Raw genomic sequence first — 22,687 nt, forward strand, 5'->3', positions numbered from 1 at the left:
AAAAGCTCAACTAGCTTTTATTTCATCTGCCAGGGACACATCAAGGGTCCTAACTTTAGTGTTTGCTTCTTCATGTTTCTTTTCTCCTCCCAAAGTGCTGCTGCTGTTTGGCAGGGACAGATAGAACAGAGTGTCAGTGAGAGGCTGGCAGAAAGCCCAGGGATGGTGCAGACAGCTTCCCATCACTCTTGTTCATATTCTGTAGGCTGCCTGGCAGCATGGGGTGGCGCTCAGAGCCTGTCCACACGCGGCTTTCACTAAGGGATATGGATCAGTTGACTGTAGCATAAGCACCCCTGGGTAAGCCTCTCTGCCTCAGGGTCACCTCACCATTCAGCAAGTACAGCTCCCCCCTTGTTAATTCTTTTATGTCAGGAATTGTTGTTCAGTCACTCAGTCGTGTCCAACTCTTTGCGACCCCATGGACTACAGCGCACCAGGCTTCCCTGTCCTTCACTGTCTCCCAGAGTTTGCTCAAACTTATGTCCATTGAGTCAGTGATGCCATCCAACCATCTCATCCTCTTTGCCCCCTTCTCTTGCCCTCAACCTTTCCCACATTTTAAAACAATGTTAGTTATAGCTTATGTGAATTTTGAAGGGAAAAAAAGTGTGTTAATCAGTTAATCCATCTTTCATGATGAGGAGCAGTTTGTCCAAAATGAAGGATACACCTGTCAGAATTAGCCTGGAAACTGTATCTTGTTCACAGCTAAATGTGGTGACTCTCATTGTTACCTTCTTCTTCTCCATTAGACAGAAAAGCTGACGAGGAGAGAAGTGGAAGCTAAATTTTGTAATCTATCCTTGTCATCGAATAGTGTAAGTATCTTTCAATGGTATGATTACAGCTCTCTCTGTAACATTGTAATTCCAGAAAATGCCAAATTCTCACTGCAGTCAGGCAGTGGCGCTTCCCGCCACCTCTAGACAGTTTTTCCCTCAAATGTTAATAGGTGCCATGGCAACGTCTGGAATTAGTGGAAGAGAAATCAGGGCCATGATCAAAGAATGCGTCTCCATGCTGTTTTCCTGACACCATATCCTTCTCTTCACACGCCTCGCCAAGGCTGTGCTCAGTGGAGCCTCCTGCTGAGCATACCTCACGCTGCTCAGCCTCTGCTCAATTAGATTCTTCAGGATCATTTGTGGCCCAGAGCTCCACCTCACAGGCCTCCCCCACCTCCTGGTCTTCCAGCACCTCAGAGCTTCATTATAGCTCTGGCTTTTCTGGGGCATTACCTACTCCTAAAATCTCACTGGCAGTGCAGAAAATCTCACAGGGTAAATAGGTTTGTCATTTCTCTCTTCAAGCATCAGGTTGGGCCCGGATCTTGGCCAGTCACCCCAACTTAACTGAGTCCCTGACAAGCAAAAGACAACAGGGATTATTTTCCTGAATATTTATTTAAAAGAAGATTTTTTTTTTTTAAGTTTCCCAGAGCCCTTCTAGACCTGGTCTGACACTCAATTACATAATCCTGTTGTCATTTAGCCGCTAAGTCTCTTGCAACCCCATGAACTGTGTCCTGCCAGGCTCCTCTGTCCATGGGATTTCCCAGGCAAAAATACTGAAGTGGGTTGCCATTTCCTTCTCCAGGGGATCGTCCCCACCCAGGGATGGAACTCGTGTCTCCTGCTTGGCAGGCAGATTCTTTACCACTGAGCCACCTGGGAACCCTATGGTGATGAGCAAATTCACTTATAGGATAAAATAAAATATGGTCATACGTAGGCCAGGCGGAGTTATTCAGATTCTAGGACACCTACCGTGTGTCAAGCACAGTGCTAGGGACTTAAAGAGATGTCAGTGGAAGAGTCCACAGACTGTTTTCAACTTCTTCTTTCATACTGGCCTTTAAAAGCCATGAGGGGATCCATCCAGTATGTGTCTACCCTCTCACAACTTTCACGGGGCATCACAGCTTAAAGAACTCACTCAAATATTTATTAATAGTTTGCAGGTTGGGAAAGTAAACCAGATACATAGCACTAGGAACTCTGGAAATTAAACCAGATTACATTTTAAATGTTAACTATTATAGGAGGTATTAATAATTACAAAGTGACTCAATGGCATAATATTCTATTACAAAGGACAGTATTTATGTAATACCCTAGATATGTACACAGCACTTAGCCATGTGCAGAAATAGTCCCATGTATAAATGACACAAAGAATCTGTCCAAGAAACTGCCCAGTTCGGTGACTCCTTAAAATGGTTCATGCCCAAAAGGTTCTCCGAACTAATATCACATTTCAAAATACTTCACACTTGCACAAGATAGGCACACTGGTTGCTAAAATGTCAGCTTCTTTGCTTTTTGCTAAATTTCTATCCATTAGTCATTTGATGTGTGTGTATGCTCAGTCGCTTCAGTTGTGTCCAACTCTGCAACCCCATGGACCCTAGCCCACCAGGCTCCTCTGTCCATGGGATTTTCCAGGCAAGAGTACTGGAGTGGGTTGCCGTGCCCTCCTCCAGGAGATCTTCCCAACTCAGGGATCGAACCTGTGTCTCTTACGTCCCTTCATTAGCAGGCAGATTCTTTACCGCTAGCGCCACCTGGGAAGCCCAGTCATTTGATATTAAGCATTAATTCAAAGTTTTGTGTTTGATTAGTTCAAAATGGAAAAATTAGTACCTAATATAGTCATTGGTGGGCTTTCCAGGCGGCTCAGTAGTAAAGAACCCGCCTGCCAACACAGGAGACATAAGAGATACGGGTTCAATCCCTAGGTCAGGAAGATCCCCTGGAGGAGGGCATGGTCACCCACTCCAATATTCTTGCCTAAAGAATTCTCATGGGCAGAGGAGCCTGATGGGCTATAGGGTTGCAAAAAGTCGGACACAACTGAAGTGACTTAGCACACATAGGCATTTGGTACTCTCATTATTTTAAAAGGGAACCCTAAGAGTATTAGAAGAGGGAGTAGAAATACGGCAGGAAAGTTTCAAATATCTGGCCCAGTCTTCGTATTTTACAGATGAGGCAACTAAAGCCCAAAGAGATGTGAGACTTATCCCAGGTTACATGGAGTTAGTTGGTGATAGGTTGAGTACCAGAATCTGGGGGTGTAAATTCTGATGCTTCTGGTAGTTTATTAATGAGGTGGTGGTGGTGGTTTAGTCACTAAGTTGTGTCTGCCTCCTGTGACCCCGTGGCCTGGGGCCTGCCAGGCTCCTCTGTCCATGGGATTCTCCAGGCAAGAACACTGGAAAGGGTTGCCATTTCCTTCTCCAATTAATGGGGTAATGTTAAAAAAATTTTTTATTAAGAAGAAAAAAATAAAATCAAAGACATAAAATTATAAAATGTTATCTTTAAGATACTAAAGAAATTATTAACACTTTGGGATTTTTTAAAAATACAAGTGATTTATGATTATGGAACTACCTTAAGTTTCATTCATAAGTCTTCATTCAGCTCTTCAATTCCATGTACCTGTTTATAGATGAACCAGGTTCTATCTGCCTATAGTCTCAAAGTAGCTATAGTTTTGTCTCTTAGTTTCCACTTTAGCCCCTGGAGTCTTTTTTTCTGGTTTTATGATCATAGTTACTTCCTCTTGAACTGTGCACTAGGCCAGGTCCTGTGCCCAGTCCACAGATAGATCACTGTTAGCTGCTGCCCCCTCCTGGCAAAGATGACGAGTACAGCTGCTGAGAGCTGGGAACTGGGATAAGGTCTGAGCCAGAAGAGAGGGCAGGGGGGCTGCCTGTAGGAGGTGGTATCCAAACTGCATCTCAAGCCTACAAGTAGGAGTTATTCAAGAGAGGACAGGGAATTCCTGTCCTAATTCATTGTAGTGTTAGAACAAGTCAGACTTTGCCTTCCTGTCCCTCGTTGACGTGCCTGTAGCCATGGAAATTCACAAGCATGAGGAAGGCAAAGAGGAGCAATACTGGCCTGAAAATACATATAACGGAGGCTCTGCTCGTGTCAGTGTCTGCTCTGCTGGGGTCAGCATTCACTGTGTGTGAGACTAAAAATGAACTGTGAGTAGGGACCTGGAGCACTTCTGCGAGGTGCCTTAGAGTTGTTGGAAAACAATAATCCTTAGTAGGGACTGTGGAAAAGACTAAAATTAGCCTTGACCACAAAATCTACCCTTTTGGAGGTGCAAAAGCTCTGCCACTCCCCCCTGTGTATAGGAAACATGCAGCAAAGTGATCTTTCCTGCCATGGATTTTGGAAGCTAACTGTGCCTCCTTGCTTTCCAGCTGTGTCGACTCTACAAATTTATTGAGCAGAAAGGAGAGCTGCAAGATCTAACCCCAACCATAAATTCATTAATAAAACAGAAAACAGGTGTCGCCCAGTTGGTGAAGTATGGCTTAAAGGATCTGGAAGAGGTCGTTGGACTGTTGAAGAAACTTGGCATAAAGTTACAGGTTTGGCAATTGTTTGATTCTGGCAGCGCCAATTTGTAGCATTAATAATAGCACAAGGAGGAAATAGGTTTTATTTTATTAATACTAGTTAAGTGTTTTATTTTTCCAGAAGAACACTGCTTTCTACATTTTGGAACATTTTATACCTAGTAATAATTTTGGCTTATATCAGAATTTCTTTGCGAGCATCACAATTCATATAGTGCAGTAATTATTATGTCAGCCTCAGGAGAGGTGGTTATTCTTGAAGAGAACAGAGCTCCTCTTACTTGGTGGGCTAAGTCCAACAGACCATGTACCGAATATTTAGTTTACACTAAATAGATTGTTCTGATGCTCATGATGGAAAATGGGGTCTTTAGCATTGCGCACTCTTTAAATCTCGAGCCCTTGACACATCCGTGTGGCATTTCCCTTGACAGGTCCTGATCAATTTGGGCTTGGTTTACAAGGTGCAGCAGCACAGCGGAATCATCTTCCAGTTTGTGGCGTTCATCAGACGGAGGCAAAGGGCTATATCTGAAATCCTTGCAGCTGGTGGTAGATACGACCTGCTGGTGAGGGCATTTCTTCCTCAGCTTTTTATTTTAATATTTACTTATTTGGCTGTACCGGGTCTTAGCTGCGACACGCGGGAGCTTTGATCTTAGTTGTGGCATATGGAATCTAGTTCCCAAACCAGGGATTGAACTCAGACCCTGTGCCTTGGGAGCATTGAATCTTAGCCACTGGACCACCAGGGAAGAAATGTTTTGAAACTACAGAAAAATTGAATCACTGGTATTATTGAACACCTATATATATTTCAACTAGGAATAGAAATGTCTTATGAAATGCATTTGTACTATTTTTAACTTTTGTGTAAATAGCTAATAGGTTTACAGGATATTGCAAAGATAGTACAGAGAGGTCTTGTGTACTTTTTACCTGTTTTTTTCCAATGGTTAAAGCTGGTATAACCATAATAAAATACCAAACCCAGGACACGGACATCCATATACTGTATGTGTCTAATTCTGGGCCATTTTTATCACATGTATAGATTCCTGTAATTACCACCACAGTTGAGATACAGTGGAATATATTAATAGAAACTTAACTCCTTTATGTCCTTTACCCCGTCCCCTATATATGATTGTCTTAAATACTTCCTCAGTATACACTGAGGTCCACATCAAACAGTGTGGTGCTTTTTGCTTCCAGTGTCGAACTCTGAAAAACTCAAGAAGAAAGTTTACTGTATTTACCCAAAATTTCTGGATTCTGATGAGAAATCTGGGTTATTTGAATTATTTTTCCCCTATAGGAAAGATGACTCTCAATGCTTTTAAGATTTTTTTTTTTGTCTTTAGTTTGAAGTTTAATTATGTGTCTTGGCAGGACTTTCTTTGGATTTGTCCTGTTATTTGATTTTTCCCAGCTTCTTGAATCTATAGGTTTGTCTCTTGCTAATGAGCCTCCTACCAAGCACCAGCAGGCCTCAGAGAGGGTTCAGTGGGGAGCCAGGACTTCCATATCTGTTTTGGGGTAGTGCCCACCCCACCAGCAGAGTCAGTGGAGGCCAGGATCCCTGACCTCCACCCTCACCCAAGCAGTAACAAGGCCCTCCTCCCCTCTGGGGTGTGCCGGAAGAGGCTGAATGGGAAGCTGGAACTTTGACCACTATCCAGCATAGTATGAGGCATTATTTTTTCCACAATTTTTTCAGCTTTACTTTCCTTTTTCTCTCTTTCTAGAACTCTGATAACACAAATGTTACATCTTTTGTTATGCTCCTATGGTTCTGGGACATCTTTCTTTACAGTCTCTTTTCTCTGTTGTTACAGTGATTTTATCTTCAGTTTATTTGATTGTTTTTCTTGTTATCTTCATTTATGCCGTTGGGCCCATCCAGTGAGTTTTTTGTCTCCCACTTCTTTGCTGAGACTTTACCTTTTTTTATTTGTTTCAAGCCCACTTATGATTCCTGTTGTAGCATTTTTATGCTGGTTGCTTTAAAATCCTTGTCAGATAATTCTCACATCTGTTTCATTTTGTTGGTGTCTGTCGATTTGCCTTTTCTCATTCACTTTGAGATCCTGGCTCTTGTTACAATGCCTGTTTTCAGTTGTATCCTGGACATTTTGAGTCTTACGTGACTAGACTCTAGAACTTACCCAGACCTTCCGGTTTAGGCCTCCTGTGATACTGCATAGTGGAGGCGGGATGGAGGGGGCAGGGGGTACCACCTTCCTGCTGTCAATTGGGGGTGAAGATCAGGTTCCTCACTCGGCCTCCTTCTACATCCCCAGGGTGGGAGGGGTGCCTTGTTACTGCTTCTCATAGGCCTCCACTGGTAGCATAGTGGAGGGGTGGGGGGTTGGGGAGTTGGCAGGTGGCCTTGTTACCACTGGAAAGTGGTGAAAGTTCCAACTTCCATTCAGTGTCCTCTGGCACCACCCAAGAGGGGAGGGGCACCTCGTTACCACTTGGGTGGGGTAGAAGTTGGGGATCCTGGTCTCCACTGACACCACCGGGGGAAGCATTACTCCCAGACAGATAGGAAAGTCCTGGCCCCCTCAGTGTTCCCAGATACCACCCTCCCGGGACTTGGTGGGGCCTCTCTGGGTAAGGGGGAATGTCTTGACCCCACTCAGCCATCATGAGTGGAAGTGTCTATGCTTCTTCTGTGACATTTGGCTGACCAGGGCCAGTATTGTCTACAGCTTTTTTGTCTTGCTGGGTTGTGCCTTTCTTGATTTTTTTGGCCAGAGAGATCAGATTTTCCTTGGAGCTTTTTTGTTTGTTCTCCTTGGCATTTCTGGGATGACAGTTTCTCCGGCACTCAGTCCTGGGTATAAGAGGCGAAAACCAAACCCAGGGAACTCACCACATGTGGTTCCTCGGATCCCATGGTCCCTGGTCAGCCTGCCATCTTCTCTCCACTCTCAGAGTTGTCTTATGTTTGTTTTATCTGTAGTGTCCAGGGGTTTTAGCTGTACTTAGAGGAACAGGGAGAAGTGTATCTACCCATCTTGGTCCAGAACCTATGTATGCAACTTTAAATTATCTAGTAACATAAAGTAAGTAAAAAGAAAAAGGTGGCATTAATTTTAATAATGTATTTTATTTAACCCAATATATCTAAAATAATATGTAAGCATGTAATCAAAATTTTTTTGATTATTAAGGAGCTATTTACATTTTTTCTAAGTCTTTACAGTTAGCATCTGTTTAACCCAGTATATCCAAATACTATTTCAACATGTAATCAAATATCTAAAAATTATTAAGAAGCTATTTTACATTCTTTTCCATCCTGAGTCTTTGCAACCAGTGTGTTTTACATACACAGCAAACGTCAGTTCGGATTAGACATTTCACATGCTCAAGCCCCATGTGGCTAGTGGCTGCCAAACTGAACAGTGCAGAGCTCGGTGCAGCATTCATTAACATTTCCTGAATTTGCAGGTATGCTTGCTTCTCCCTCTTGCTACATACACACACACACACACACACACACACACACTCTCTTACACACTTTATTTTGTTGAACCCTTTGATAAATTGCTATTAGAGTGCATGCCCCCAAATCATCGCTTTTCCTATCATCACACTTTCTTCTCCATTTCATAACCAGAGCCGTCCGTCTCTCCACAGATCCCCCAGTTTAGAGGACCACAGGCTCTGGGGCCAGTTCCTACTGCCATCGGGGTCAGCATAGCCATAGACAAGATAACCACTGCTGTCCTCAACATGGAAGAGCCTGTAAGTACCAGCTCTGCTTTCCAGCATGCTCTGAGATGGCTCTCCTTTTGTAGTCATTCACATGGAGCCCCAGATGTAGTAGCTATAGACTGAGGTTTAGGGAGACTGTCTTTGCTGTGAGGGACAAGCCTAAATCTTGGTGTCAGTACTTAGCCTCTGCTTTCTAGCTGGGGGACCTTAGTCCAGTAGCCTGACTCTCCTTATCTGTAATATGCTATGTAAATGTGAGCGATTACACTTGTTAACAGACTCATATCAAAGCCTTCTGGTCATAATGCTGCTATATTCTACAAAGCTAGAAATGGTTTTTTCCTCTGTGTTTCAGGCAAGATTAGTTTTCCCAGAGTAAAAGATTAGTTTTCCCAGGCATGCCTCCTGCGTGCCTGCTTGTGGCCCTTTCCTCCATCTTCAGACTCAGTAGGGTAGCACCTTCTTTCCTCTGCACTACGTTTCTTGCTTCCATCTCTAATTGACCCTCCTGTCCCTTTTTACCAGGACCATTGTGATTATACTGGGCCCATCCTGATAACCCAGGATAATCTCCCCATCTCAAGATCTTTAATCAATCTGCAAAATCCCTTTTACCATATAAGATACCATAGTCACAGGTTCCCAGGGGTGAGGATGTGGACATCTTTGCAGGGCCATTATCCATCTTCCTAATGACTTAGAAATAATTTCAAGTCTTTTATCTCAAAAGACTAATATAAAAATTTTCTGACTGTGTCATTTTTTTTTACCGTGTCATTTTGAAGCAAAGACTTGTGCATTTATGTTGCTGTACGTGATTTTAAGGTGCCTGTTTTCATATGAATGCTGCCTCCATGGTCTCACTCACATGCCCGGAATCTCCCTCCTCTAAATGTAATCGCTGTTTCTGATCCAGGTTACAGTAAGCTCTTGTGACCTCCTGGTTGTAAGTGTTGGTCAGATGTCCATGTCCAGGGCCATCAACCTAACCCAGAAACTCTGGTCAGCTGGAATCACAGCAGAAATCATGTATGACTGGTCACAGGTAAGGAGACAAAAAGCTCCTGTGATTGGAGGGCGCCTGGTCATGGCTTCAACAGCAAATCAGCGTCTACGGTTTTAGTTTCTGCCAAACTATCTCTATGATTTCATTTGCTTCCTGTAGGAGTTTCTGATTGTTGGAGTAACAGATTACCAAACTAAATGGTTTAAACAACACTTATTTATTATCTTACACTTATGGAATTCAGAAGCCTGAAATCAGTTTCACTGGGCTAAAGTCATGGTGTCTGGTAAGGCTGGTTCCTTCTGAAGGCTTTAGCAGGAGAATCCACTTCCTTGCCTTTTCCAGCGCCTAGAAGCCTCCTGCATGCCTTCTTGTGGCCCTTTCCTCCATCTTCAGACTCAGTAGGGTAGCACCTTCTTTCCTCTGCACTACATTTCTTGCTTCCATCTCTAATTGACCCTCCTGTCTCTTTTTACCAGGACCGTTGTGATTATACTGGGCCCATCCTGATAACCTAGGATAATCTCCCCATCTCAAGATCTTTAATCAATCTGCAAAATCCCTTTTACCATATAAGATACTATAGTGACAGGTTCCCAGGGGTGAGGATATGGACATCTTTGCAGGGCCATTACCCACCCCAGCACACTTCCAGAGGCATTCTGTGTCTAGTGTTTTTAGCTTTGTATCCTTGGGCCTCCCACAGCTGGCCTAACCCCTGCTCTGGGTGCGGAGATGAGAAGAATGGCACCGCTGAGCCGCTGGCCTCCCCTTTAGAATGGGGGGCCTTCAGATGACTGACTTCTCTACAAGCAGATCACAGAAGGGGCTGCATTCCAGGTGGTCTTCCAAGTTGTACGCACATTCACCCTCACTCATGGTGTCCCAGAGCATGAAGAGATGCCTAGGGAAACAGAACCCTACTCTCCCACCTGTTTATTCCACATTACTGCCAAGAGCTGCTGCTGTCCATTTTTAGGTATATGATATAAAAAGTCATGTCAGAAGTATGCTGAGCAATAAATTATAATCCTTTAACAGAGCAGTATCCTATTCCATTTACTTATTTCATAAATTGTTAGAGAAGTATTCTGTCTTAAAGTAAAATTATAAGCTCAGTAATGACTTCAGCCCAGCACAGGGGTGTCCTATGCAGGTTTCTCTGCTCTGATACTTCTTTGCTTTACGCTTCAGTTCTGCTTTTCACCTTCTACTGTTTCTTTTGTTGCCTTTGTTTTCCCCAAAGGCCTTTTCCGTGTGTGTGTGTGTATGTGTGTGTTAATATTTAGCAACAATCAAGATGTGAAGCTTTTGAAAACCTTACTATGTCCTGACCACACTGAGTGATATGGCCCCTTAGAACAATAGTGAAAGCAGAGAAAACAAAAGAAATCTTATTCCTCCTTTGAATTCCATACTCTTCTTGCTTAATATTTATTTATATAAATCATAAGATCAACATGTTTAGTTATTCACTTTGAGAACACACTGAACATAGCTTTTTCATTCTCCTTAACTACTGGAAGCTGTTCCAAGTGCTTTGTGTTTATTTGTTCCAGTCCCAAGAGGAATTACAAGAGTACTGCAGACATCATGAAATCACCTATGTGGCCCTTGTCTCGGACAAAGAAGGAAGCCATGTCAAGGTAAAGACCAGAGGAAATCTTTCACAATTCAACAATCAGATTTCCCAAACTGTATTAACCATGGAACGCCCAACCTTCCCACTGAGGTCCTGGCCTTGGGCATGGGTGGAAACCCATTATTTCATTCTCCTTTTGAATTGCTAGGCCTGTTTTTTGGAGAAAGTATATGAAATAAAGAAGAGAGAATCTGAATCTGAACACTTCTCTTTGAACTTAAAAAAAAAAATTAAAAAGCTATGACTAGGTTTTTTTCTCTACTTTTTTCCCCCTTGTTCCCTTTCTCCATCTAAGGAAATAAAAATAACTATAGCTAATATCTCCTGGCAGACATATCTCTGGTTAACTTCCTAACCAGTTTTACTATGTTGTACATAACCAAAAAAGTTTATAAATAGATTACCTCATAACCTTTATTTCTGTTTTTAAAGGGAGAAAAATCAATATATTTTCCCTTTGTTTTTTCCTTTTAATATCTTTGTCTGGTTTTGATAGCAGAGTGATTTCGACTTTGTAAATGAGTTGGATCTTCTGTTCTCTGGTTAATGTTGTTGTAGAATTGGTATTATTTCATTCTTCAATATTTGCTAAAATTCACCAGTAAAAACACTGGGACCTAGATACAGGGCTATCAGATTGCCTCTTTCTCCCTGAGTTTTGGTAGTTTATATTCCATTTCACGTAAGTATTCAAATATTCCTCTTACTATCTATAGGATCTGTAGTGATATTCCCTTTCATTCCTGATATGGTAATTTATATCCCCCCTCTTTTTTTTCCTGATCACCCCAGCTAGAGGTTTATCAATTTTGTCTTCAGAAAACCAGCTTTTTATGTCATTGATTTTTCTCTATTTTTTGTTCATTTGTGTTCTATTTTATTGATTTCCTTTTTTTTCTTCATTCTGCTAAATTTGGATTTAGAGACAGTCACTAGTTGAGATTTGTTTTTCTTATCCACTCTTTGACATTCCCTGCCTTTTATTGAAATGGTTAAATAATTTATATGTTATGCAGTTATTGAAATGGTTGGGCTTAAATCTACCATTTTACTATTTGTTTTGTTTGTCCCATCTGTTCTTTTTTCTCCCATTTTTTTTCTCTTTTCATGCTTTGTTTTTAGGTCATATAGTTTTTATTCCATTTTATCTCTATCATTGGTTTACTGACTATAACTCTTATTTTTAGTGGTATTTTTTAATGACTTCTCTAGGGTTTGTAGTGTACAACTTTCACATTCTGCCTTCAAAAACTACTATATGCCTTCACATGTAGTATAAGAACCTTACAACCAAATATTTGCATATCCCCCGCCGTCCTTTGTGCTATTGCTGCCAATTTGTTTTCTAAATACGTTATAACTTCATAATACATTGTTAGTATTTTGGTTTTAATTAATCAGTTACCTTTTACAGAGGTTTTTGAAATAAAGAGGGAATGTCCTTTGGCACCCCACTCCAGTACTCTTGCCTGGAAAATCCCATGGACAGAAGAGCCTGGCAGGCTGCAGTCCATGGGGTCGTGAAGAGTCGGACACAACTGAGCGACTTCACTTTCACTTTTCACTTTCATGCATTGGAGAAGGAAATGGCAACCCACTCCAGTGTTCTTGCCTGGAGAATCCCAGGGACAGTGGAGCCTGGTGGGCTTCCGTCTATGGGGTCGCACAGAGTCGGACACGACTGAAGCGATGCAGCAGCAGCAGCAGTCCTTTATAGGGCTTCCTCTATAGCTAAGCAGTAAAAAAAATTTGCCTGCAATGCAGGAGATGTGGGTTCAATCCCTGGGTCAGGAAGATTCCCTGGAGGAGGAAATAGCAGCCCACTCCAGTACTCTTGCCTGGAAAATCCATGGACCAAGGAGCCTGGCAGGCTACAGTTCATAGGTCGCAAAGAGTTAGACACGACTGAGCACGTGTGCACATCCTTTATATTTACCCATATATTTACCATTCCTGGAACTGTTTATTCCTTTGTGTTCAGCCAGATAGCATTCTAATTTTATTTTCCTTCTGCCTGAAGAATGTATTATTTCTGATTAGTACAGGTCTGCAAGTAATGAATTGTCTTAACTGTTACTAGTCTGAGAAAGTCTTCACTTCACCTTCATTTTTGAGAGATATTTTTGCTGGATATATGATTCATGATTTATGTTTTTCCTTTTGCACTTTGAACAGTCTTGTTTTATTGTCTTCTGAGCTGACAGTTTCTGTCTAAAAGTCTGCTTTGATCCTCTGTCTGTAATTTATCTTTTTATCTTCTTGCACCTTTTTAAGATTATCTTCTGTCACTAGTTTTCTGAAATTTGAATATTATGTGCCTTGGTGTCGTGCTTCATGTTCTAATGGTTGGTATTCACAGAGTTTCTTTGAACTGTAGACTTACAGTTTTCATAAAATTTGGAAATTATTCAGACATTATTTCCTCAAATATTTTTCTGTCCCTTTTCCTTCTGGGACTCTGATTACAGAAGGTTAATCATTTGATATTGTCCCACAGCTCATTGAGGCTATTCTTTTGAGGGTTTTGTTTGCTTTCTCTCTGTATGTGCTTTATTCTGGATCACTGACTGATCTTTTCTGGAATATCTTATCTGCTATTAATCCCATCCAGTGCATTTCCTATTTCAGGTATTGACGTTTTTTCATCCGTATAAGTTACATTTGTGTCTTTTTTTTAAAAACGTCTTCCATTTCTTCCCTCATCGTAGTTCTTGTTTCCTTTATAGTCTTTATAATAGTCATTTTTAATTTCATCATCTTGACATTTTTGGTCTGAATTTCTCCTGGTTATGAATCATGTTTTCCTTCCTCTTTTTATGCCTGTTAACTTGTGAATAGTTATTAGACATTATGAAGTTTACATTTTTTTGTAGTTTTATTATATCCCCCCTTTTTTTTTGGCTGTACTGCACAGCTTTCAGGATCTTAGTTCCTGAATGGGGATTGAACCCCAGGCCACGGCAGTGAAAGCTCCTAGTCCTAACCACTAGACAGCCAGGGAATTACCCTTATGTTCCTTTCCATACTGCTGGACTTTGTTCTGGGATGTAGTTAATATCCTTGACTTTTGCTTCATCCTTTCCAACCTTTAAGTTTTGTTAGGGCAGCCTTTAGTCTAGATCTAATTTAGCCCCACTCCTAAGGCAATGCCCTTTGGAGGATTCTGCCTTAGTTTCCATGTATTGTGAGGTCTCTCCACTCTGTAAGAACAAGAACTATCCCCATCCCTGTGGATTTCAGGAATTATTATGCCTACTCATTTCTGCTGGTTGTTTCCCCAGCCTTGGATAGTTCCCTCTCTCCCATGCACAGATCAGTTCTCTGCCAAAGATGTGAGTGGACTTCTCTGCAGAGCTTCAGAAATCTTTCTTTCTCTTGGGTGTAACTCTCTCCTCTTCAGTCCTCTGCCCCACAGTTTCTAGGCATCCTGGCCTACCTAAGCTCTAGTCTGTCTCCCCGGCTCAGCAAGACTCCTGGCCTCTAGTTAGGTTCCTTCTCCCTGCACTGCAGTCTGCAGACTTCCTCAGCAGAGTTATCTGGGGCACTCAAAGGCTCACTTCATTCCCCTCCTCTCAGGATAACAGTCCTCCACTGCTTGTTGTCCAGTGTCTGAAAAACAGTATTTATATATTTTGTCTGGTTTTCTAGTCGTTTAAAGCAGGAAGGTAGTTCTCACAGTACTTAATTCTTCATGGGAATGTTTGTAAGTCTCCACTGCTAGCCTGCTTGATTAAGTCACAAAATCATAAATGACCCTAGTCCTACTGATCACACCTCTTCCAGAGCAGTGACTGCTCCTGTAATATTACCAAGAGATGACCATCTAGCTTCTGCTGGATAATTACAGCATCATAACCCACTGCTATAATGACCAGCAAATTTTAAAATCTTGAATCAAAATCTGCTTCCCCAAATTTACATTCATTGGTCCTAGTTCTGCCTCTAGAATGGTCAAAATAACAAGTCTAATTCCTCTTTCTTTTAACTACCTTCGCATGAATTTTAGGAGACCACTGCCATGCAGTGGACCACTTTAAGTGTCCTCTTTTCGGGTTTAAACATTCCAGTTACTTAAGCCAGACCTCATAAAGTGATTTTCCAAATCCTTCACCCTCCTAGTTAACCTCCTCTAGACACACTTAACTTGGTCAGTGTCTGTCCTTAAATGTGATACTAGAATTCTACAAGTGCTCTAAGCATACTCTGACTAAACAAGAAAAGTCTGTAAACTCCCTCAATCCAGATAACATATTTCTCCTAATACAGCCTACAAGTAAACTAACTTTATCTACCATGTAGTTCTTTTGGTCCTCCTGAATTCATTATCAACTGTAACCCATTGGCCTTCCCACAGTTGTCACCATATCTGACCAGTCTTCTGCAGTGAGGGTTTGATATTTGTCTCTGTTAAATGTGATCTTGTTCACTTTAGTACATTGTTCCAGCTCCTCCAGCTCTTTTGACTCTTCTGCCTCTGCTAGTGGCAGCATATATATAAATATATGTATATTTATAAATAGAAAATAGCATCATCTTTATATTTGAAGGGCAAGACATCACTATGTTCACCCATTCAGCAAGTGCATATTAAGCATTCAGTATGGAAGGATTGAATTTAGGGCCATGAGGGATGCAGGGACATAAGCCACAGGTCCTGCTGTCAAGGATCCTATAATCTGGTGGGGAACAGAAGACATTCATGCATGATTAGGAGCTAGAAAATGCTCAATGCCATGAGAGTCCTACAAGAAAATTCTTTGAGGATTCCTCAACCTGAGAGATTACTACAGAGGTAGCAGGAAAGTCTTCAGAATGGAGGTGCAGTTAATGATGGACTCCCATGGATAGGCAGGATACTAAAAAGGCTTTTTAAGCAAAGGAATAACAATGGTAATGGCAGTTCTTTCAGGAGGTGGTCCCAAAGATAGAGGCAGGCCAGCAGAGAACTATTTCGGTATTACCCCAAATGGTCCATTTGGAGTGAAGCACAATTGTGCAGAGGGGCACTTGAGCAGGAGAGAATGGTTCTAGCTGGATCACAGAGAGCCAAAATGCCCAACCAGGGAATTCAAACTTGATTTAGCACTAGTGGGGAGCCGGTGGATGTTTTTGGACAGTAGGGAACATCAGAGTATATAAGAAAAATTAACCTGCAGGGAGATGTAACATGGAACGAGGTGAGGGATAACTGAAGCTGGGGACGGCCAAGGGCAGAATATCAGACTATCCCAGGCCAAGGAGGGCACTGGCCACGGGAGTGAAGATGAACAGACAGGCACCATAAAAGTGGCATGACAGGACAAGGGTTTGGAAAGGAGGGGGAGGAGTTGTAGAAATCTTGGTGACTGACCCAAGGATGTTTAAGGGGGGAAACATGTGAAAGAATCAAATGAAATAGGAGCTGGTTTGTCTTGGCCTTTTCTTTTTTTTTTTTTTAATTCTGTCGTCTATAATAAGCTGTTCAAATCTAGACAGGGTTTCTCAGCAGCCACATTTTGACATTTTTGGCCAGATGCTTCTTTGTGGGGCTGTTGTCCTGTCTGTTGTAGGATGTTGAGCTGCATCCCTAGCATCTACCCACCAGATGCCAGTAGCACCCCCCACAGCTGTCACAACCACAGATGTCTCTAATCATTGCCAGATGCCCTGTGAAGAGCAAAATCACCCCTGGTTAAGAGCCACCAGCCTAAACTGTTGACTGAAGAGTCTTACTATGGTACTCTTCAGCCTGTTGGCTTCAGAAATGATGGGTCTGTTTCATTCTTTTTAAGGTTAAGTCTTTTGAGAAGGAAAGGCAAACAGAGAAACGTGTGCTGGAGTCTGATCTCGTGGACCATGTTGTACAGAAACTGAGGACTAAAGTCAGTGATGAGAAGACTACCAGGTAACTTAGTAAACAAAAGTCCAGAAAACCACCTGCAACTGCCTACATAGAATTTCCATACATTTATTTTAAATGTCAATTTGATCCTTTGGGGAGATAAAGACAGGTCAGGATAACTTTTTTTTTTTTCAGGGTAGCTTTTAATGAACCATAGTACAGCTTCTGAATACCTCAGTAGTTTAATTATATGACTCCGTGTAAAACTAGTCAAAACTTCCTCTCAACATTTGTCCTTCATAACACATCAAAGATTATTTTATCATTTTGAAAAGCCTGAGGAACCACAGTCTAGCTGCCATTATCTCATTTGGTCTGTTAATCAGTGAACTGCAGTAGTGTTTTGTCACTGGTTTTAAAAGATCTAATATTCTGGGAAATAATAACGTTCTGGGAAAAGTTCTCACTCATCATAGCAATGCAAATTGGTTCAACTGTCTGCATAGGAATTTAACAAAGTTAAAAGCCTTAAAACTAAAAAACAAAAAAAAATGACCCAGCAATTCCACTTCAGGAATTTACAGTAAAATTATTCCATAGGGATAGTACAAAGATGTCTATCAACACACATTGTTTATAACAGCAGTTCTCAAAAATTTTGGTCTCAGAAACACTTCATACCCTTAAAAAGAATTTGAGGACCCCCTAAGAGCTTCATTTATGTGGTTTATATCCACCAATATTTCTATGTTAGAAACTAAAATGTAAACATTCTAAAAATACTTATTCTAAAATAACAATAATAAACTCATTACATGCAAACCTAAATAACTTTTTTAACGGAAATAACTATTTTCCAAAACAAAATAAATTTAGTAAGAAAGGTAGCACTGTTTTACATTTTTGCAGATATTGTTAATGGATTGTTTTAATTTTTGTAATCTCTAATGTATAAGTAGAAGAAACTATATTGTTTTATTATTATTATTACTATTATATTGTCTGTTTCTGCATTCAGTTTCTTATGATATACATCCTGTAGTCTCTGGAAAATTCCATTACACATTAATGAAAGGATGCAAATAAAAGGATAATTAACATGTTAGGATTATTGTGAAAATACTTTTGACCTTGCAAATACCCTGTGAAAGGATCTCAGGGACCTCCAGGGTCTCTGGACCACACTTTGGGAACCTCACTTATAATATCACAGTAATTCAGTGATAGAAGATTGCTCAAATTACAGTAAATAGAGTGAAATACTGTGCTGCCTTTAAAAATTATTTTTCTAATAAAGCTGAGTTTATTATAAGGAAGGATGTCCACAAATGAAGATATGATCCTATTTTTGTTGCAACCAAAATATATAGCTCATACACAGAAAAATGTCTGGAATGATGAACCAAATTTTTAATTATAGTTATTTCTGATTAGTGGGATTACAAAGGATCATTCCCTTGCTTTTCCATATATTTGTAAGTCTTTTATTTATGCTTAGAAAAAAAGTACTCTACTGGGGGACTTCCCTGGTGGTCCAGTGGTTGAGAATCCTCCTTGCAGTGCAGGGGACACTGGTTCAATCCCTGGTCAGGGAGCTAAGAAGCCTACATGCCACCGGGCAGCTAAGTCCACGTGCCACAACTACAGCCCACGTGCTCTGGAGCCTGCATGCTGCAACTAAGATCTAACACAGCCATAAATAAATAAATATATATATATATTTTAAAATACTTTTTTTGACTTACATCAGTAATTCTCAGTCAGCAGTTTTGCCCTTCAGGGGACATCTGGCAATATTTGCAGACATTTTTGGTTGTTATCTACTACTGTTATCTAGTAAACACCAGGGTGGTGGTGGTGTAGTCACTAAGTCATGTCTGACTTGTGTGACCCCATGGACTGTAGCCAGGCTTCTCTGTTCATGGGATTTGCCAGGCAAGAATATTGGAGTGAGTTGCCATTTTCTTCTCCAGGCGATCTTCCCAACCCAGGGATTGAACCCGGTCTCCTGCATTGCAGGTGGATTCTTTACCAACTGAGCCACCAGGGAAGCCCAGTAAACACCAGGGCTGCTGTTAAACATCCTATAGAGAAGAGGACTGACTCCTCACCTCCACCCCAACAAAGAATTATCTGGCCCAAATGTCAGATGAGAAATCCTGGCTTATATAAAATCAATGTTCTTGCTCGCATGGCCTTCCCTGGCCCTGCCCCCACCCCCGCCCATCTCCACCTAGCTTGAATAAATTCACCATCAGGCTTTTTCTAAGGGTATATGTGTGTGTATATATACATATATATAATGTTCTTGAAGTCTCTAGATATTAGGATTAAGAATCCAAATCAAAGGCAGAGCTTTAGAAGAGAAAACAAAAAATAGTCAACTAATAGCAAGTATTAGTAATAGTACAGGCAAACATTATTAAGACACTTAACAGGCCAGATGGGATTTAGTTTTAGCAGGGAAGGGCTTAAAATCTTTCTTCCATGTGAATGATTATTTCCCTGTTTTCCCAAGATAGAGTGCTATTATGTCTCTCAAAGGCTATAAATTAATTCAGTCTTTGAAAGAATATCCATTCACAGCTTCTGAAAGAATCTCATTTACTAAATGTTCTCTTGTGGGTGATCACCAAGGTTGCATCCATAATGAAGGTGGGGCATTGCTAATGTTTCCTTGCATTGTGAGGAGAGCAGAAAGAACACCCATTGTATTTCATTGAAATTAGCTTCTTATGTTGAGCCACTATTCCAAACCCAGCTGAATAAATCAGAATGTTGTCTCTAAGAATGTTAATTTGAAGTGACATCCTTTATAATTTTTATTTGCTCTTAATCAAAAGCATAATTAAGTGCAAATTTTGTTTTCCTCCACTAATAACCAATATTTATTAAATATCAGTATTTTATATTTAATAGAAAGCCTCCAAGTGTAGCTCACTATAAATTATGTGTTGCTTTTGTCTTAGCAACTGTTTATTCTAATTGTTTTTGTTTGCTTGTTTTTAGAGAAGCTTCCGATAATCTTACAGTACAAAATCTGAAAGGATCATTTTCTAATGCTTCAGGTATAATTACTAATTGTAACTTAAACATAATAATGCTTGTGTGTGTATGTGTGTACATGTTTGCTCTAAATACTTAGAACTGTGGCTAACTCACTGCATCAGTATCCTCTTAAAGTAACATATGTACAATTAGTTATACCAAGAAGAATTAATCCCTATGAAACTTACATTCTAGAAAATGATAAAACCACTGGGAGTTTGGTGACTCTTCTGGTCCTGATATGTCTGTCTTGTTTTTACAAGTGGTTTAATCTTCCTTTGATTCAGTTTATTATGTAGATCAAATGTGGATAAATTTTCCCCATACAGAAGATTGAAGAAAAGTATTTTGAAATGCCCTGGAGACACTATGTACATTTGTTTTCATGAAAGCCAAGAGGAAACGGTGGTGATAGTTACATCTTTAGTTTTACTACATTTGTCAACCCAAGTGAAAAAGAAATGTTCCAGTGAAGTCCACGAGAAGACATTACTTGACTTTTAACAGAATTAAGTCTTTTGGGTTCATTTCTGTTGGCAGGCTTTCTGCCACCATCAGATTTCAAATACTTAGAGGAATTTAAAGAATTATAGTTTGGGAAATGTTAAGCTTGGCTTTTTTTTCCTTAGGTTCATGAGGTTTGACTCATAGTGCCTCCCTGTGCCTTTGTCACCTCCCACTGAAGGAGGGAAGGCTGGTGATCCTGACAGAAGTGTCAGAACTACTAGGGGATAAGTGGGGTTCTGGGTTTCTGGTCAAGTGCAGACAGTTGCAGAGACAGAAAACAAGGCTTAGACATAATCCAGTCCATAGAATCACCCCCAAGTGGATTCTAATCATCTCTGCCAGCTCTGTGCTGTGTAATAGAAAGTGGGACCAGATAAGGCCATAACTGCTAAAACTCTGTTTCAGGTTTGTTTGAAATCCATGGAGCAACGGTTGTTCCCATTGTGAGTGTGGTCGCCCCTGAAAAGCTGTCAGCCAGCACTAGAAGGCGGTATGAGACTCAGGTACATGGTCAGAGTGTTCTCGGCTTTCTAACACGAGCCACAAAGAAGGAAGAAAACAAGAAAGGGAACAAAGGAACAGTTTCCTGGAAATGTTTTTCTTCCCAATTCCTGAACTTGGTGACTTCTTAAAATTTCACCAACACAAAGCATCTCAGGTGCCAAGATTCTGCCCCATTTGTCCTCCAAAGAGGCCTCCGTATACACTGTGGGCACCCAGAAGCAGCTGTTGTCAGAATTACTGAGTCCAAACAAAACCCACTTGGTTTTGTTGTACATAACAAAGCAGAAGAGATCTACCACAAGACGTGTAAGCAGGTTTCTCACTGCATACATGTTTTTGGTATCTGTTATTTGCCTGATTCTGTGCTAAGTGCCAGGTAAAATGGAAAACACATGACATGGTCCCAGTCCTCAAAGACTTTATAACCTTAGAAGCATATATATAGTTGAAGAATAGAAGAAAATCAGTAATAGGATGCTGAATTAAGTATACTGAATGAGTATTAGAGTATGCTACAGACATGGGGGAGAGAGAAAGATCAGTGTTTGTATGGATGATCAAGAAAGGCTTCATGGAGGTGATCCCTGAAAGATTTCAGTAGGCAGAGAGGGAAGATGAGGGTGTTCCAAATGGAAGGGACAGAGGGAAGGACAGTGTAGGCAAAGCTAATGAGCAGAGTTAGGACACTGGCTTCATTTGGGAGTAGGGTATGAGAGGGTAGCCATTACAATAGGAATGTAATTAAACTGAAACACAAAAGATCAAGTTACCTCATTTTGTTAGCTTTCCTGGCTGTTCCTCAATGTGTTGGGTGGAAACTCGCTTTTCGTATCTACCATATTTCAGTTCAGTATGTTCTCAATGCTGTCACTGTCCCCTTCTTAAATTTAGCTTAATACTAAGATCTCCCTGCTTCCGCATGCACTATTTTACAGTACTGAGCTTTTATTACACGTCAGTTAAAATTATAAAGAAATAAGTGGATTAGTAAACAAATGATCAAGGTAGGCTATAAAATCTCATTTTCCCTGAGGTTGTAATACGCTAGACACTCATCTTACTGAGGTGGATGAAGAGCAAGTCCTTATATAATATTTGGGATCCCTTTTAGGCTTTGGTTTGTCACCTGGGATTGTTTCCTAGAATAAGAACTGAAATAGCAAGAAAGATGGCTTGATTGGACAGGTTCTGAATTCTAACACACTTTTCGTCTTGTTAGGTACAAACCCGACTTCAGACGTCCCTTGCTAACTTACATCAGAAAAGCAGCGAAATTGAAATTTTGGCTGTAAGTCACTTTATTTAACTTTCTGAGGATGGCTTTTGTCCACACTGTCAAATTTTTGCTCATTGTCAACAGAATTGGGATACAGGTCTGTTTCTCCTAGTTTCTTCCTCTGAAAGATTGGGAGGAGGGGGACTGAAAACGAAAATCATTTTTCTAAATGTTTCAGGCTTCCCTTATAGCTCAGTTGGTAAAGACTTTGCCTGCAATGGAAACCCCAGTTCGATTCCTGGGTCAGGAAGATCCACTGGAGAAGGGATAGGCTACCCACTCTGGTATTCTTGGGGTTCCCTCATGGCTCAGCTGCTAAAGAATCTGCCCGCAATGTGGGAGACCTGGGTTTGATCCTTGGGTTAGGAAGATCCCCTGGAGAAGGGAATGGCTACCCACCCCAATATTCTGGTCTGGAGAATTCCATGGACTGTATATCGCAAAGTTGGACACAACTGAGTGACTTTCACTCTTTCACTTCAAGCCTTTGCAGGTACCGCTGCCAAAGCTTTGCAGTGTGATGTGTTAGTTCTGAGTGCTGAGATCACATCACTGCCAAATTCAATAAGCAGCACAGAAGCATCCCATTCATGCTGCTCCATCCAAAGTGACACCACAGTCACAAGTCAGTATGTGCTGCTTAGGATCCCTGACATGATGTACACATGATTTTTGTGTATCAACAGGTGGATCTACCCAAAGAAACAATCTTACAGTTTCTGTCATTAGAGGTAAGCAAGATGAACTCTTCTGCACTATAGTCTTTAAAA

The 22,687-nt window shown here is 40.9% G+C and overlaps 1 protein-coding gene across 7 annotated transcripts in view; it reads left to right on the forward strand.

Annotated features, from left to right (window-relative positions):
• The window catches only part of EIF2AK4 (eukaryotic translation initiation factor 2 alpha kinase 4), a 101,886-nt gene that overhangs the window by 77,080 nt on the left and 2,119 nt on the right, over positions 1-22,687 (forward strand). For 2 of the 7 annotated variants that reach the window (XM_081507162.1, XM_081507164.1), the window contains 11 exons: positions 756-821; positions 4,226-4,396; positions 4,819-4,953; positions 8,036-8,143; positions 9,030-9,158; positions 10,679-10,765; positions 16,533-16,645; positions 19,592-19,650; positions 20,543-20,640; positions 21,861-21,929; positions 22,604-22,648. In XM_081507162.1, coding sequence (XP_081363288.1) covers positions 756-821; positions 4,226-4,396; positions 4,819-4,953; positions 8,036-8,143; positions 9,030-9,158; positions 10,679-10,765; positions 16,533-16,645; positions 19,592-19,650; positions 20,543-20,640; positions 21,861-21,929; positions 22,604-22,648 — 1,080 coding nt within the window. Of the gene's footprint in view, positions 1-755; positions 822-4,225; positions 4,397-4,818; positions 4,954-8,035; positions 8,144-9,029; positions 10,099-10,678; positions 10,766-16,532; positions 16,646-19,591; positions 19,651-20,542; positions 20,641-21,860; positions 21,930-22,401; positions 22,649-22,687 lie in introns of all 7 variants that reach the window. The other 5 variants (XR_014058795.1, XR_014058791.1, XR_014058793.1 and 2 more) reach the window with 5 other exon arrangements.

This window comes from Giraffa tippelskirchi, chromosome 7, assembly GCF_054371585.1.
Source record: "Giraffa tippelskirchi isolate mGirTip1 chromosome 7, T2T-mGirTip1v1.2.pri, whole genome shotgun sequence".
In the NCBI taxonomy this organism is placed as follows: Eukaryota; Metazoa; Chordata; class Mammalia; order Artiodactyla; family Giraffidae; genus Giraffa; species Giraffa tippelskirchi.